The sequence below is a fragment of the Phyllobates terribilis genome, unplaced genomic scaffold, assembly GCF_046119375.1.
Source record: "Phyllobates terribilis strain yellow unplaced genomic scaffold, ASM4611937v1 Scaffold_5__5_contigs__length_657084704, whole genome shotgun sequence".
NCBI classification, from domain to species: domain Eukaryota; kingdom Metazoa; phylum Chordata; class Amphibia; order Anura; family Dendrobatidae; genus Phyllobates; species Phyllobates terribilis.
In genome coordinates, this window is record NW_027362765.1 from 38,385,814 (window position 1) to 38,404,615 (window position 18,802).

Genomic DNA, 18,802 nt, shown 5'->3' on the forward strand with positions numbered 1-18,802 from the left:
CTGACCTGACAGGACTGACTGACCTGACCTGACAGGACTGACTGACCTGACAGGACTGACTGACCTGACCTGACAGGACTGACTGACCTGACCTGACAGGACTGACTGACCTGACAGGACTGACTGACCTGACCTGACAGGACTGACTGACCTGACCTGACAGGACTGACTGACCTGACCTGACAGGACTGACTGACCTGACCTGACAGGACTGACTGACCTGACCTGACAGGACTGACTGACCTGACAGGACTGACTGACCTGACCTGACAGGACTGACTGACCTGACCTGACAGGACTGACTGACCTGACCTGACAGGACTGACCTGACCTGCCCTGACAGGACTGACCTGACCTGCCCTGACAGGACTGACTGACCTGACCTGACAGGACTGACTGACTGACCTGACAGGACTGACTGACCTGACCTGACAGGACTGACTGACTGACCTGACCTGACAGGACTGACTGACCTGACCTGACAGGACTGACTGACCTGACCTGACAGGACTGACTGACTGACCTGACCTGACAGGACTGACTGACCTGACCTGACAGGACTGACTGACCTGACCTGACAGGACTGACCTGACCTGCCCTGACAGGACTGACCTGACCTGCCCTGACAGGACTGACTGACCTGACCTGACAGGACTGACTGACTGACCTGACCTGACAGGACTGACTGACTGACCTGACAGGACTGACTGACCTGACCTGACAGGACTGACTGACCTGACCTGACAGGACTGACTGACCTGACCTGACAGGACTGACTGACTGACCTGACCTGACAGGACTGACTGACCTGACCTGACAGGACTGACTGACCTGACCTGACAGGACTGACCTGACCTGCCCTGACAGGACTGACCTGACCTGCCCTGACAGGACTGACTGACCTGACCTGACAGGACTGACTGACTGACCTGACCTGACAGGACTGACTGACCTGACCTGACAGGACTGACTGACCTGACCTGACAGGACTGACCTGACCTGCCCTGACAGGACTGACCTGACCTGCCCTGACAGGACTGACTGACCTGACCTGACAGGACTGACTGACCTGACCTGACAGGACTGACTGACTGACCTGACCTGACAGGACTGACTGACTGACCTGACCTGACAGGACTGACTGACTGACCTGACCTGACAGGACTGACTGACTGACCTGACCTGACAGGACTGACTAACCCTAACCTAACCCTTACTTTCTTCTTTTTTTTTTTTTTACTTTCACAGTGGCAAGGCTGACACAGCTCTTGTCACACTGTTTCTCCTCTGCTCTCTCACTGAGATCGGAGGGGAAACAGTGTATTTATCAGGCAGATCGCCTGGGAAAGTTTGTTGCTAAAACAAACTTCCCTAGTGATCTCTCTGATTGGCTGTTGTGACGCTGACATCATCGAGACCTGAGCCAATCAGGTCTCGATGATGTCAGAGGTTACAGCACCGGGATCTCCTCGCTGCTAAGGTATGTGGGGGTCCCGATCACCGACTGTCACTATCTTTCAAATGCCGCGATCTCTATGGATCGCGGCATCTAGAAGATAGGAACAGGTTAACATCATGGGGTCCTGATCCAATCAGGTCCCCATGATGTCACATGTCAGAGCTATCGCTCGGCACTGGAACCGCAGCGCTTGCAGAACCCTGGGGGTCCTGAGCGCTGTGGGACCACCCACCGTTTTTAAACGTCGGCGCTGCACAGAGCCCAGGCAGCGCCGACGTTTATGTACAGTGGGCGGTCCTGAACCAGTTAAAGAAACTGTAGTGAATGGCAGATCACTAAGATTGGGAGTTAAGTAAAAAGGAGGAAATGTTGGGTATTTATTTTTTGGTGGGGGGGCAGTGGAGGGGGTCGCAATACTCTTCTCCATATAGTGAATATATAAATATATAACAATATGAAAAATGTTATGCTAATGTTATAATGCTATTTAGATAAGAGATTAGTGTATTAGGAACTACATATATTTTAATTCTAATAAAAGTTCTAACTTGCTTTTCTTTCTCATCTACTTATTTGTTGTTAGTTTGACTGTCTCTGTTATGTGATGTCTTGTACAGTTTGTAAAAATATATGGTTTATTCTAGTGTGAGTTTGTTGATGAACAATTAACAGTGATTTCTGTTTAAAACATTTCCCGCATTCTAAACATGAATATGGCTTCTCCCCTGTGTGAAGTTTCTGATGTTTAACAAGACTTGCATGAACTGCAAAACATTTCCCACATTCTGAACATGAAAAAGGTTTCTGCCCTGTGTGAATTCTCTGATGGACAACTAAGTGTGAATTCTGATTAAAACATTTCCCACATTCTGAACATGAATATGGCTTCTCTCCTGTGTGAGTTCTCTGATGTATAGCAAGGTTTGATTTCTTTGCAAAACATTTCCCACACTCTGAACATGTAAAAGGTTTCTGCCCTGTGTGAGTTCTTTGATGTACAACTAAATCTGATGTCTGATTAAAACATTTCCCACATTCTGAACATGAAAAAGGTTTGTCCCCTGTGTGAGTTCTCTGATGTTTCACAAGATTTGATGTTTGTGCATAACATTTCCCACATTCTGAACATGAATATGGCTTCTCCCCTGTGTGAACTCTCTCATGTCTAACAAGCTCTGATTTGTGGTTAAAATATTTCCCACACTCTGCACAAGAAAATCTTTTCTCCTTTGCATGATTTTTTTTAGTATCAAAAGTCGTTATGAGGGAATAAAATTTTCTATATTTTGCACTTGATAATGGCTCCTTTGCTGAAAGAGCAGTTTGATTTCGAATGCCTTTTTTGTGACTTTTATTTTTCTTAATAGTCTGTGATGAATCAGGAGATACGACCTGTTTAAAAGATATCACTTCAGTTATATCTTGTGTGATAGCAAAGTCATCTGATTTGGAAATTGCTGATGTCACTTGTCCCTGTGATCTCCGGGTACAGTCATCTGCAAAGAATAAAGATTATTATTTTTGAATAAAATAGCCTTAAAAATATATTTGTATAACATTTCTAAAATATACATAGAAATTTCAAGTAATGTAGACAAAACCAGCTGACAAACATTAGACCTCAGAGTACAAACGAGTTTGACCCTGTTTGTTCGTTCTGACTCCCAAATACTGGAATAATAGACCAGGAAGCAGTGTGTACTGTGGCTGACAGTGATCAGATGAGGCAGTGTGGGGAAATCCTGAGAGGAACAAGGGGCTGCACATTGGAGCTGTGTGGAGATAGGAATGAGGAGATAGGACTAAATGTGATTGGTCTGAGGATATATTTTGGGAGCAAAGAAACATGCATGATGCTACTATTTGGGGCTACATGTTGAGGGTTGCACAGGGAATTGGGTGCTGCTACTTGCATGGGGCTTCTAATTGGGGGAGGTGAAGATGATAAAGGGGGTGATGATGAGGGGCTGTGGGGAGAAGGGGATGATGATGATGAGGGTCTGTGCGGAGAAGGGGATGATGATGAGGGGCTGTGTGGAGAAGGGGATGATGATGATGAGGGGCTGTGTGGAGAAAGGGGGGATGATGATGAGGGGCTGTGCGGAAAAGAGGGTGATGATGAGGGAGTGATGATGAGGGGCTGTGCGGAGAAAGGAGTGATGATGATATGGGGCTGTGCGGGGGAGGGGGTGATGATGAGGGGCTATGTGGAGGAGGGGGTGATGATGAGGGGCTATACGGGAAAGGGGGTGATGATGAGGGGCTGTGCAGAGAAGGAAGTGATGATGAGGGGCTGTGCAGAGAAGAGGCTGATGATGAGTGGTCTGAGGATGTATTTTGGGGGCAAATAAACATGCATGATGTTACTATATGGGGCTACATGTTGAAGGGTTGCACAGGGAATTGCATCCTGCTACTTGTGTGGGGCTACTTATTGGGGGTAATGATGATGAACAGGGCTGTGTTTAGAAGAGGGTGATGATGCTGATGGGCTGTACAGAAAAGGGGGTATGATGATGAAGGCCTGTGCGGAAAAGGGGGTGATGATGAGGAGCTGCGCAGAGAAGGGGGTGATGATGATGAGGGGGTGCTGATGAGGGGCTGTGCGGAGAAGGGATGATGATGATGAGAGACTGTGCGGAGAAAGGGGGTGATGATGATGAGGGGCTGTGCGGAGAAGGAGGGTGATGATGAGGACGGGCTGTGCGGAGAAGGGTGGTGATGATGATGACGGGCTGTGCGGAGAAGGGTGGTGATGATGATGACGGGCTGTGCAGAGAAGGGTATCTAATGCCATCATGCGTGATACCCCAGAGAGGTGTATATAATGCCTATCACTTTACACCGCTGCTCCCATGGAAGTGGATGGAGCGGTGTCACACATTACACCGCAACTCCCTGGAAGTGAATGGAGTGGTGTCACATTACACTGCTGTGCTAATGGAAGTGGATGGAGCAGTGTCACACATTACATTACTGCTTCCATAAAAGTAGAGAGCGGGTCACACATTACACTACTGCTCCAATAGAAGTGGATGGAGCGGGGGTCACACATTACACCGCTGCTCCCATGAAAGTGGATGGAGCGGGTCACACATTACAACACTGCTCCCATGGAAGTGGACTGGACAGAGCAGTGTCATATATTTCACCGCTGCTTCCCTAGAAGGGACGAAAAAGTGTCCACTGCTGCCCTGGAAGTGGATAGAGCAATGTCACACATTACACCACTGCTCCCATAAAAGTGGGGTCACACATTACACTGCTGCGGCCATGGAAATGGACGGAGCGGTATCACACATTACACCACTGCTCCAATAGTGCGGACGGAGCGGTATCACACATTACACCACTGCTCCCATAGTGTGGATGGAGTGGGGTCACATGTTACACCACTTCACCCATGGAAGAGGACGGAGCGGTGTTACACATTATACCGCTGCGCCCATATAGGGAACATTATACTGTGGAGAACTATATAAGGGCACATTATACTGTGAAGCACTACATGGGGCCATTATACTGTGGAGCACTACATGGGGCACATTATACTGTGGAGCACTACATGGGGCACATTATACTGTGGAGCACTACATGGGGCACATTATACTGTGGAGCACTACATGGGGCACATTATACTGTGGAGCACTACATGGGGCACATTATACTGTGGAGCACTACATGGGGCACATTATACTGTGGAGCACTACATGGGGCACATTATACTGTGGAGCACTACATGGGGCACATTATACTGTGGAGCACTACATGGGGCCACTATACTGTGGAGCACTACATGGGGCCACTATACTGTGGAGCACTACATGGGGCCATTATACTGTGGAGCACTACATGGGGCCATTATACTGTGGAGCACTACATGGGGCCATTATACTGTGGAGCACTACATGGGGCCATTATACTGTGGAGCACTACATGGGGCCATTATACTGTGGAGCACTACATGGGGCCATTGTACTGTGGAGCACTACATGGGGCCATTGTACTGTGGAGCACTACATGGGGCCATTGTACTGTGGAGCACTACATGGGGCCATTGTACTGTGGAGCACTACATGGGGCCATTGTACTGTGGAGCACTACATGGGGCCATTATACTGTGGAGCACTACATGGGGCCATTATACTGTGGAGCACTACATGGGGCCATTATACTGTGGATCACTACATGGGGCCATTATACTGTGGATCACTACATGGGGCCATTATACTGTGGATCACTACATGGGGCCATTATACAGTGGAGCACTACATGGGGCCATTATACTGTGGAGCACTACATGGGGCCATTATACTGTGGAGCACTACATGGGGCCATTATACTGTGGAGCACTACATGGGGCCATTATACTGTGGAGCACTACATGGGGCCATTATACTGTGGAGCACTACATGGGGCCATTATACTGTGGAGCACTACATGGGGCCATTATACTGTATGGAGCATTATGTGGGGCACAATATACTGTGGAGCACTATATTGGACCATTATACTGTGGATCACTATGTAGGGCACATTATACTGTATGGAGCACTATGTGCGGCCATTATACTGTATGGAGCACTATGTGCGGCCATTTTACTGTGGAGCATTATGGGGGACCCATTATAATGTATGGAGCACTATGTGGGGCACATTTTACTGTATGGAGTGCTATATGGAGCCATTATATTGTGGAGCATTATGGGAGGGGGGCACATTATAATGTGGAGTATTATATGGGGCCATTATACTGTATGAAACACTATGTGGGGCCATTATACTGTATGGAGCACTATGTGGGCACATTGTACTGTATGGAGCACTACATGAGGCCATTATACTGTGAGCACTATGTGGGGTCATTATACTGTATGGAACACTATGTGGGGCCATTATACTGTGTGGAGCACTATGTGGGCACATTGTACCGTATGGAGCACTACATGAGGCCATTATACTGTATGGAGCACTATGTGGGGTCATTATACTGTATGGAGCACTATGTGGGCACATTGTACTGTATGGAGCACCACATGAGGCCATTATACTGTATGGAACACTATGTGTGGCCATTATACTGTATGGAGCACTATGTGGGCACATTGTACTGTATGGAGCACTACATGAGGCCATTATACTGTGAGCACTATGTGGGGTCATTATACTGTATGGAACACTATGTGGGGCCATTATACTGTATGGAGCACTATGTGGGCACATTGTACCGTATGGAGCACTACATGAGGCCATTATACTGTGAAGCACTATGTGGGGTCATTATACTGTATGGAACACTATGTGGGGCCATTATACTGTATGGAGCACTATGTGGGCACATTGTACCGTATGGAGCACTACATGAGGTCATTATACTGTATGGAGCACTATGTGGGGTCATTATACTGTATGGAGCACTATGTGGGCATATTGTACTGTATGGAGCACTATGTGGGGAATTATACTGTATGGAGCACTATGTGGGGCACATTATAACATGGAGCACCATGTGGGGCTATTATAATGTGCAGCACTTTATGGGGCCATTATACTGTGGAGCAATATGTGGGGCCATTATACTGTATGGAGGACTATATGGGCCCATTACACTGTATAAAGCACTATATGGGGCCCATTATACTGTATGGAGCAGTATGTGGGGTCATTATACTGTATGGAACACTATGTAGGGCCATTATACTGTATGGAGCATTATGTGGGCACATTGCACTGTATGGAGCACTATGTGGGCACATTGCACCGTATGGAGCACTACATGAGGCCATTATACTGTGAAGCACTATGTGGGGTCATACTGTATGGAACACTATGTGGGGCCATTATACTGTATGGAGCACTATGTGGGCACATTGTACCGTATGGAGCACTACATGAGGCCATTATACTGTATGGAGCACTATGTGGGGTCATTATACTGCATGGAGCACTATGTGGGCATATTGTACTGTATGGAGCACTACATGAGACCATTATACTGTATGGAGCACTATGTGGGGCATTATACTGTATGGAGTACTATGTGTGGCCATTATACTGTATGGAGCACTATGTGGGCACATTGCACTGTATGGAGCACTATGTGGGCACATTGCACTGTATGGAGCACTACATGAGGCCATTATACTGTGAGCACTATGTGGGGTCATTATACTGTATGGAACACTATGTGGGGCCATTATACTGTATGGAGCACTATGTGGGCACATTGCACTGTATGGAGCACTACATGAGGCCATTATACTGTGAAGCACTATGTGGGGTCATTATACTGTATGGAACACTATGTGGGGCCATTATACTGTATGGAGCACTATGTGGGGCACATTATACTGTATGGGGGACTATGTGGGGCACATTATAATATGGAGCACTATGTGGGGCCATTATACTGTGAATCACTATGTGGGGCATTATACTGTGAAGCATTATACTGTATGGAGCTCTATGTGGGGCACGTTATAACATGGAGCACCATGTGGAGTGCATTATACTGTGGAGCACTATGTGGGGCTACTATAATGTGCAGCACTTTATGGGGCCATTATACTGTGGAGCAATATGTGGGGCTATTATAATGTGCAGCACTTTATGGGGCCATTATACTGTATGGAGCACTATGTGGGGCACATTATACTGTATGGAGCACTGTGTGGGGCACATTATAATATGGAGCACTATGTGGGGCATTATACTGTATGGAGCACTATGTGGGGCACATTATAACATGGAGCACCATGTGGGGTGCATTATACTGTGGAGCACTATGTGGGGCTATTATAATGTGCAGCACTTTATGGGGCCATTATACTGTGGAGCAATATGTGGGGCTATTATAATGTGGAGCACTATGTGTAGCCCATTATACAGTATGGAGCACTATATGGGCCCATTACACTGTATAAAGCACTATATGGGGCCCATTATACTGTATGGAGCACTATGTGGGGCCATTATACTTTATGGAGCACTATATAGGGTCATTATACTGTGGAGCACTATATGGGGCTCATTATACTGTGGGGCACTATATGGGGCTAGTGTGACTTGGCGACTCCGATGAGCGGTGTAGTTACTGACGTCACTGCTCATAATAGCCACTGAGTTTCTCGGAGGTCAGTGGGACCCAGAGTGGCTGCTGCTACAGCCTACGGAGATTCTTTCTCTAAACGAGGTTCCATAGCCTCATGACGTCAAATTTGGGGATCGTCGTGGGAACACCATAGACTACATCGGACCTGCATGGAAACTTTGTTTTCTAATAAATTGGTGAACAAGGGAGAGTGTCTTGTCTTTATTTCTCTCATTTTATGTTCTTCAGGTTTCCATTTATTGACTACGGTGGAGTCCCTGGACTTCGTCGGACCTGCATGGCTTTTCTTTTTATAAAATTGGTGAACCAGGGAAAGTGTGGAAAGAGTGTTTTTTCAAATAAATTATTTTTCTGTCTGTATTGTTTGTTTTTTTATATTACTGGTTTAGTAAAGCGGTCTCTGATAGACAATCTCTTCATTACTAACCTCAGAGCTAGATGTCAGCTGACATCAACCCCAACTACCATTACCCCGATTGCCACCGCACCAGGGCAATCGGGAAGAGCAGGGAAAAACGCCACTTCTGGGGCGGCTGCGGGCTGGTAGTTTTAGGCTGGGAAGGACCAGGGACCTTCCCAGGCTGATAATATCAGCCCTCTAAAACTAAATTTTATTAAGCAATATTAAAAACACCAAAAAAAAACTTTTGTGATAGAGAGGATCTATTCCCGTCACAATACCGTGACTGGAAAAAAAAACAATGATAAAAAAAACAGTGTCCCTACGGGATTTAAATAAGCCCAATCAGTCACCTAGCCTGACACACTCTATTATGCACTACTGAATCAAGCATCAATGTTCTCTTTCTGGACGCTTCATTATCTGGCCTCCTGATGAACCGATGGGAAGGGGAAACGCGTCGAGGCAGTTCCCAGATTTATGAGATAAGTTCTACTATTATGCATGGACTAATCTATTTATGTGTTACCTAAGTGCAGTAACTACAATGTACTAGAATAGGCAGTCACCTTTTTCTGTGTCTAGCTCACCATCATAGGGCGGAACATGGTAAGGTAGGGACAGCCGCAGAGGAATGGGGGCGCCAAAATCGTTGTCATAGGGTGCCAACCCACATATTAGGCAGGAACTGATCAGGCTTTTACCAGGGCTAGTTAAGTGTATTATGTACTATCGGTGCCTGATTGGGCTTATTCAAATCCCGTAGGGACGCTGGTTTTTTTTATCATGTTTATCAGTCACGGTATTGTGAAGGGAATAGATCCTCTCTATCACAAGAGGTTTTTTTTGGTGTTTTTAATATTGCTTAATAAAATTTAGTTTTAGAGGATTTATGTTCACACTTTAATAAGGCCTCCTCTTATGGTAAAACCTAACTGGATAGATAATATCAGCCCCCAGCTGTCTGCTTTACCTTTGCTGGTTATCAAAAATAGGGGGATCCCACATCATTTTTTTAAATTATTTGTTAGGTTAAACCAGGCAAAACACCCTTTAGTGACAAAAACAAAGATAAAAAACATAATAAGCACATACCCGGCAGTAAATAAACAGCAGTCGTGCAAGAAAATAATAAAGGGTACTTAGTTAACATAATTTTGATTTAAAAAAATGCAAAAACCATCCCACCACGTCACGGTGAACCTATTTGGGACGGTCCTAACTTCTAACATTAAAACCTTACCATTTGTCAAATGACATACATGTAGAAAAGGGCTGAATAGGACTGAGACCCGGCTAGTAGACACACAGCCATGGTGAACCACAAGAATGTAATGTCCAGGTCAAAGAAAAGGTAGGCCAAACCTTTATATGCAGGGTGCAATCAGACTGAAACAATAAAATCTAAAGAGACAAATGGTAAGATTTTAATATTAGAGGTTAGAACCATCTCGAATAGGGTCACTGTGACGTGGTATGATGGCTTTTACATTTTTTTAATCAAAATGATATTAACAAGCACCTTATATTATTTTCATGCACTACTGTGGTTAATTTACTGCAAGGTATTTGCTTATTATGTTTTTAGCTTGGGTTTTGTCTGTCTAGTGGCCAATGTGAACATGAGCTTACACACTTCATGCACACCAACTTATATTCCAGTTCATCTCTTTAGCTTTTTTGTAAACACCCTTTAGTCCCACATGAAAGGCACTAAAGGGTGCAAGTTTATTATATGTAGGGGACTTGTGAAAATATTTATCTGCAGGATATCTATCTATCTGGGGCCATTATACTGTATGGAGGACTATGTGGGGCCATTATACTGTGGCGTACTATGTGGGGCCCATTATACTGTATGGAGCACTATATGGGCCCATTATACTGTATAAAACACTATATGGGCCCCATTATTCTGTATGGAGTCACACATTGCACCACAGCTCCCATAGAAATGGACTGAACAATGTCTCACATTAACCACTACTCTCGTAGAAGTGGACGGTTCGGTGTCACACACTACACCACTGCTCCCATAAAAGCCGACAGAGTGGTGTCACATATTACGCCACTGCTCCCATAGAAATGGACGGAGGGTGTCACACATTACATCACTGCTCCAATAGAAGTGGATGGCACAGGGGTCACACATTACACCAAAGCTGCCTGAGAAGTGGGAGCAGTGGTGTAATGTGTGACCCCCCCCTGCTCCATCCACTCCATCCGCTGCGTATCTAATCCCATCCTGTGTGATACATTCCGCTGAGCCCAATATCTAATGCCATCATGTAAAACACTATACTGAGCCCTGTATCTAATCGCAGCACGTGATACACTTCACGTATCTAACCCCAGTTAACAGAATCAGTGCTGCCGGCCTCGGTGACACCGTCTACTTGTCAGTATCACTTTGCAGTCACCAACAAAATGTTTCCACACTGTGATCCTAAATTTCATCCTTTCTTATCCTTTTGGAAACGCCCAGAAGGGGAGGAGGGAAGTGATGTCACACACGTAAGCAGACCCCGCCCACATTTACTGCAGTTGTAATGTGAGCTAGCACCACACTAGGTTTTCATGGCAAATTTCGGAAGCTGCTCCCCCTAGTGTTTACAAATAGAAATATCAAACTGTTTAAAATTATTTATCATATTTTACTAAATTAAAACAAATTATATATATTTATAAAATTAAAACATTAATACTTTTTATTTTTGCAATTGTTGAAAATTTGAACAGAAAATGAAGAACTTTTATTTTCTGGCCTCTCAGACTCAACCATGGATCACTCCAGTACAAGTTCTTATATAATGGACATTTGTAGAATTCTTAACAGAGAAAATATCTTTCAGGCTCTTGAAGGAAAAAATATCAGATCTTTATGTATTAATTATTGTCTTCTTTTGATAACTACATTTTGTGAGGAATTTATAAATTCTCATATGGGGGGCTGCCCGGCCTCTATATGTCCACTGTGGGATAATACTAATCTCCCTCATTTCTTACAGTGCCGAACTTTGGATAAAAAAGATAATAATTATTGTCACAGATATTAAAAGAGGGATTTGTTATACAAGTAGGATTAGAAGATTCAGATTTCTTTCCTTATCTGCAGATAAGACGTTCTATTCAGTCTTTCGGCTTTTCGTTTTGGGGGAACAAATCCTTTCATGGATTATTTATTGTCAAGTGAAATCTGTAAAGTCAGAATTAGTTCCCTATAAAAACATTTGATTAATCGACTTTCAGAGGAGAATAAATTCTGGGATCAGATCTTGGATTTATCTTAAACAATGGGAAATAATTGTAAATTCTGCTAATGTTCTTCTCTACGTGATATGAGAGAATGTTCTAGTCTATGGCTATTCACAGGTTGCACCGTCCCCGGCTTTTATACAGAAGATCGGATATATTAAATATTCTTAATATCTCATGTGTAACTCAGAGGCGGCAGATCTATCTCATATGTATTGGGACTGCCGGGAAATTAGGGACGTTTGAGAACCAGTTATCACATTTGTTGCTGAGAGGCTGAATATTGTTTTGTCATTTCATTTTTTTTATAGCAGTCTAGATGGATTGTCCTACTAAGGATCTAATTACTTCACCGTTGTTATCTGCAAGGGGAAAAATGTTTAATGACTGGACAACTTATAAAATATATATTTTTCTAACAACAGCTTGCGCCAAGTTACACATCAAAATAAATTAATAGCTGGGAAAAGTAGAAGCAAAGAGTTTAGAAAATATGGGCAAGAATTATTGATTGAAGGGTTTTCTCTTCTTTTCTCTCTTCTGAATGGGAGGTGACGGGGAAGCGTTTAAATAGAAAAAGGAAGGAGAAAAAAAATGATAATTATATTTCTTGTGTTTGTGTGTCTATTGTTTATATTTGAACATATAAATATAAAGGACTTGGACTGGTGTCTTGTCATAAAAGCAAGGTCCACTATAAGGATTATATTTTTCTTCACATGATTTTCTATGTTGTCAGCACATTCTACGCACGCTGTCACTTGGATTTGCAGTTTAGAGATCTGGGAAGGTAAGGGTCAGCATCTTCTAACTCTAGGTAGTACGGTGGATTCTCCGGGCTGTAAGCTCTGGCCGAAACAGGTGTCACTCCAACTGAAGGACTTCCAATGTCCAAATTAATGGGTACAATTTTGGTTTAGCAGGAGAATGGTGACAACATGATTGTAATATGGCTGGATTACACAGAAGATAAAGCAACCACAGCCAAAAGAATCTGTGACTTCTCTGCATTTAGTGGTTACTACTCACCTGGACGATTATCTGTAGGAATCTCCTCTTTACACAGCTCATCACCCCTCACATATGTCTCTGTAGTATTAATATGGGTCAGATCTTCATCCTGAAACAAATATTGTAAAAGTTACCGACAGATGGAGAAGTCACATCTATGATCAGCTCTAATCCTGCCATCTCCACCGTTCTCATTACACAAGAATAAAACATATAATACTGGTGGATAAGACTGAGCACAAGACCTTCACAGCCGTCTACACATCATAGGAGAGAAGTGATGCCAGGGCTGTGGAGTCAGAGTTGTGGAGTCGGAGTTGGAATTGGTATAAGATGGACCGACTCAGACTCCTAAAATGTATAATAAATTGGTACAGTAGTATAATGCAGTATGTGCTGTAAATGTTTTCATAAGAATTTGGGAAAGTTATGAAATGTCCTATAAATTTCTATTCTGTTCCTGATCTAAGGATTTAAGCTTTTAGCTAAGATCTGTGCTGCACTTTATGTACATCCTCAGTAGTGAATCAGTGCTGTGGAGTCAGAGTCGTGGAGTCGGAAGTCAGGGAAATTGAGGAGTTGGTGGTTTGGCTTATCGACTCCACAGCCCTGCTCTTGACACCTTCTCTCCATCTACCTGATGATCCTGAGGAACACTGACATTTTTTTGCTGACAGTCCTGAGGAAGAAGAGGACGGGGACATCTCTCTGGTGTTGTCCTCTTACTGGATAGAACTGGAGGAAACACATACGGGGACTGAATTAATTCTTTACATACAGATAATTATAGGCCTTGTGTATTTAGTCCTGTCTATTACCTGGTGATGTGAGGGCCTGGGGAACCTCCATCATGACATCCTGGTACAGATCTTTGTGTCCTTCTAAATACTCCCACTCCTCCATGGAGAAATAGACGGTGACATCCTGACATCTTATAGGAACCTGACACATACAATGATACCGTCATCCACCTGATCCGTTCATAGCGTTACTGTATAATGTCCCAGAATTCCCAGCAATGTCACCTCTCCAGTCAGCAGCTCAATCATCTTGTAGGCGAGTTCTAGGATCTTTTGGTCATTGATGTCCTCATGTATCAGAGGGTGAGGTGGAGGCCCTGTGATTGGGCTCAGGGGTCTTCCCCATCCCTCAGACACAGGGGCTTGACAGCGCTCGCTAGAGGTCTTCTTCACTACTGTGTAATCCTGGTTATGGAGAGACACATTAATAAATCTCACTACAGACATTTCCAGAGTCCTCACCTCTCCAGTTCTGTCCATCTGTTATTCCCATAGATAAGAATGATGTAATGTGACGTCATCAGAATCTCTCACCTCTCCAGTAATCCGGAAGAGGATCTCTAGGGTGAGGTGTAATATCCTCTCCGCCATCTTGTCCCTGTCCCTATCCATCCTTGTAGGGTCAATCAGGAAAATGCTGTTATACAGAAGATCTCCAGTGGGAGGATCCGATATTGTAGGGACCTGAATGGGAAGAAGATGATGATGTAACATCATAAAAAATCCTGTGTAATAACACAAATACTGGAGATAATAAGGGGAATAGATGAGGAGATATAATTGGTAGATGTTTTATTCTTGGATCATGTACACTGGAACATTAGTTGAATTGGTGCCAGTCAGCTTGTCCCATTCATTGGATATTTTGGTCACTGGTTGAGCTGCTGACTGGCTGTAGAGATATTATGTGACCAGGGCTCACAAAGGCTGCTGTATTCGCTTGTTTGCATATTATACAGTTATGACACCTTGCACCTGTTCACACTTGCTTTATTCTGTTCGGAGGTGCTGGCCAGTTTTTTGTAGTTTACTACTGGAGGTTGTGACTGTCTCAATTTCTGACTGAGCACTCCTCCATCAGCCTAAAGCTGTTTTTAATTAATACTGGATCCTACCTGCCCTTTAGTTTGCAGGTTTATAGCCAGAGAGAGGCATGTTTGATAAATGTTATGTTTAGGGTCCCATTAACCTTTTTGCCACCCAAGTCTGTTTTCACCTTCATGACCAGGACATACTTTAATGAAAAACCAGAAAAATATTCACCAAACTAAATTGGTAATAGGGTATATATATTTACCAGAGAACCATAGACAGAAAAAATACCCAATAAAAATTTACTTTTAATAATTATCCTTAAAAGTGTACTCTATAGTACAAGTGAGAAAAAAACTACACATATACAGTGCCTACAAGTAGTATTCAACCCCCTGCAGATTTAGCTGGTTTGATAAGATGCAAATAAGTTAGAGCCTTCAAACTGCAAACGAGAGTAGGTTTTATGAACAGAAGCATAAATCTTACAAACCAAAAAGTTATGTTGCTCAGTTGAATTTTATTAAATTTTAAACATAAAAGTGTGGGTCAATTATTATTCAACCCCTATGTTTAATATTTTGTGGAATAACCCTTGTTTGCAATTACAGCTAATAATCGTCTTTTATAAGACCTGATCAGGCCGGCACAGGTCTGTGGAGTTATCTTGGCCCACTCCTCCATGCAGATCTTCTCCAAGTTATCTAGGTTCTTTGGGTGTCTCATGTGGACTTTATTCTTGAGCTCCTTCCACAAGTTTTCAATTGGGTTAAGGTCAGGAGACTGACTAGGCCACTCCAACACCTTGACTTTTTCCCTCTTGAACCAGGCCTTGGTTTTCTTGGCTGTGTGCTTTGGGTCGTTGTCTTGTTGGAAGATGAAATTACGACCCATCTTAAGATCCTTGATGGAGGAGCGGAGGTTCTTGGCCAAAATCTCCAGGTAGGCCGTGCTATCCATCTTCCCATGGATGCGGACCAGATGGCCAGGCCCCTTGGCTGAGAAACAGCCCCACAGCATGATGCTGCCACCACCATGCTTGACTGTAGGGATGGTATTCTTGGGGTCGTATGCAGTGCCATCCAGTCTCCAAACGTCACGTGTGTGGTTGGCACCAAAGATCTCGATCTTGGTCTCATCAGACCGTAGAACCTTGAACCAGTCTGTCTCAGAGTCCTCCAAGTGATCATGAGCAAACTGTAGACGAGCCTTGACATGACGCTTTGAAAGTAAAGGTACCTTACGGGCTCGTCTGGAACGGAGACCATTGCGGTGGAGTACGTTACTTATGGTATTGACTGAAACCAATGTCCCCACTGCCATGAGATCTTCCCGGAGCTCCTTCCTTGTAGTCCTTGGGTTAGCCTTGACTCTTCGGACAAGCCTGGCCTCGGCACGGGAGGACACTTTCAAAGGCTGTCCAGGCCGTGGAAGGCTAACAGTAGTTCCATAAGCCTTCCACTTACGGATGATGCTCCCAACAGTGGAGACAGGTAGGCCCAACTCCTTGGAAAGGGTTTTGTACCCCTTGCCAGCCTTGTGACCCTCCACGATCTTGTCTATGATGGCCTTGGAATGCTCCTTTGTCTTTCCCATGTTGACCATGTCTGAGTGCTGTTCACAAGTTTGGGGAGGGTCTTAAATAGTCAGAAAAGGCTGGCAAAAGAGATCTTTAATCCACACATGTGAAGCTCATTATTCTTGGTGCCTGAACTACTTCTTAATACTTTAGGGGGACCAAACAGAATTCTTGTGGTTTGAGGGGTTGAATAATAAATGACACTCTGAATTAACTTTTAAAAAAAAAAAAAAAAAAAAAAAAAACAATATTTGCTGCAGTGCATTTCCCACTTCCAGGCTGATCTACAGTACAAATGTCACAATGCCAAGTTAATTCCGCATGTGTCAACCAGCTAAATCTGCAGGGGGTTGAATACTACTTGTAGGCACTGTATCTCAAAAACAGGATACCATGTAAGGAGAATATAATATGAAATTAGCAATTAATTCAGACAAACTTACCCTGGATAGCACCTAATAAGATTGCTCTCCCTACCTAACAGCGCAGTGTTTTTCACCCTAAGGTTCAGATGGTGTCCCCGCTCCTCGGAGGCTGTCCCTCTCCTTTCCCTAGGTATCCCTACACAGTCAAAAGATGCCACATACATACATATAAATGGAAGAATTGTAGACTATTCATGTCATAATTGACATGCTCAATATAAAAAATTACAACAATACCATATCAGTGGGGAGTGGGCAAAAATAGATATAGTTGCACAAATAGAAGGTTTTTGATTTACAGTAGCCCACTAATATAAATAGATAGACATGTGTACCAGTCAGAGCAAGTCCGAAAAAAATATTAAGAATATTTTCATCCCCAATCAAACTAGGATTCAAGCAATGCCATAAATGATATCAATTAGTTGGCCTTTAGTACAATGACTAATGTAGTCAATCCACAATACAAAATTTCCCAAAGCTATAATAGCAATATTCCAGACATCAATATTATGAGATTCCTCAGACTGGTGTAAAGTCATCCGCAAATAAGGTTATAATTAATCCCTTTGTCCCAACCCACTGGAATAGGTAAAAATGTGTACTAGTCAGACCAAATAAGAAATAGTAATACACTTATCTTAATCTCTAGTCCATCTGAGATTCACACAGTGCCTTGAGTGGTGTCCATTAGATGTCCTTTTTTATATACATAACTGAATATAGTCAATCCACAATTCAGAACTCCCCAAAATAGTAACAGCACTCCAGGCATAAATTTTCAAGGTCCCTCAAACTGGTGTAAAATCATCAGCAGTAAAGTTATTCCTTAGGATTAGTCCCTTCGTCCCTACGCGTTTCACCCTCTCCTCAATGTGGGGCTCATCAGGGGACAAGAAATATTAGAGGAGATGAGCCATAATAGATGCCCGCATAATAGCTCCTTGTATACCGGAGTCCAACCGCATGTTCAATGGTGGGATTCATCCCTATATATCTGTGGAATGCCATGTGCCACGAGATTAATTTCACCTGTGATCAATCCCAGCGTTACCCTGACTACGAGACGCAAGCTTTAAGAAACTAGCGTACCACCGTGTTTAACATCACTTCCGGTCCCAACGTAATACGTCATTTCCGATTGCGTAGCCCAGGGTATTAGCTAAGGGATCGTACGAAGAATGCGTAAGCAAAGTACGTATCCTCCTGCTTTTTACGTCACTTCCTGGAACCACCAGGTGGAACGCAGACTGCGTTTCACTATCTGCATGGAGGATACCGCTACTCTCAATTCAACGGGAACATGCAAGAGACAATCACTACCACAAAACAATAGACCCGGAAAATCACAAGATGAGCTGAATATTCCACCATAATTAAAAAGATGTGCATCCATCCCCAAAGAAAAGGGGGGGGGGAATAGGTAGCATATTATCCACTTATGTGTGAGTAACTAAGCCAGTATTACAGTCCACCAGTATGGTGAATACACACACCGGGACTATCTGTAGATATATAATAAAGGCTGATCAGGATTTTTATCCGTAAGGCTAATTGAAACAACAGTAAGGCTATACAAAGCTAGAAAAGCTTAACTGTTCATTAATACCCCCGGGATTCAGAGATTCGAGCCAGAAAATCCATCTGGACTCCCGCTGCAGAATTCTTTTATCCCATTCCACCTGTCGCACTGAGGGACTCACCACTTCAATAGAACGAAATGTAATAGA

General features: G+C 43.7%; 1 protein-coding gene across 1 annotated transcript in view; it reads right to left on the reverse strand.

Annotated features, from left to right (window-relative positions):
• Positions 1-1,082: 1,082 nt before the first annotated feature.
• LOC141270669 (oocyte zinc finger protein XlCOF8.4-like) overlaps positions 1,083-18,802 on the reverse strand; it is a 28,183-nt gene continuing 10,463 nt past the window's right edge. Inside the window, exons 2-7 of the mRNA XM_073680765.1 lie at positions 14,571-14,720; positions 14,262-14,441; positions 14,055-14,178; positions 13,874-13,971; positions 13,255-13,345; positions 1,083-2,955 (exon numbers count right to left, since the gene is read on the reverse strand). Of these exons, the coding sequence (XP_073536866.1) occupies positions 2,057-2,955; positions 13,255-13,345; positions 13,874-13,971; positions 14,055-14,178; positions 14,262-14,441; positions 14,571-14,648 (1,470 nt within the window). The 5' untranslated portion in view covers positions 14,649-14,720 and the 3' untranslated portion in view covers positions 1,083-2,056. The remainder of the gene's footprint in view (positions 2,956-13,254; positions 13,346-13,873; positions 13,972-14,054; positions 14,179-14,261; positions 14,442-14,570; positions 14,721-18,802) is intronic.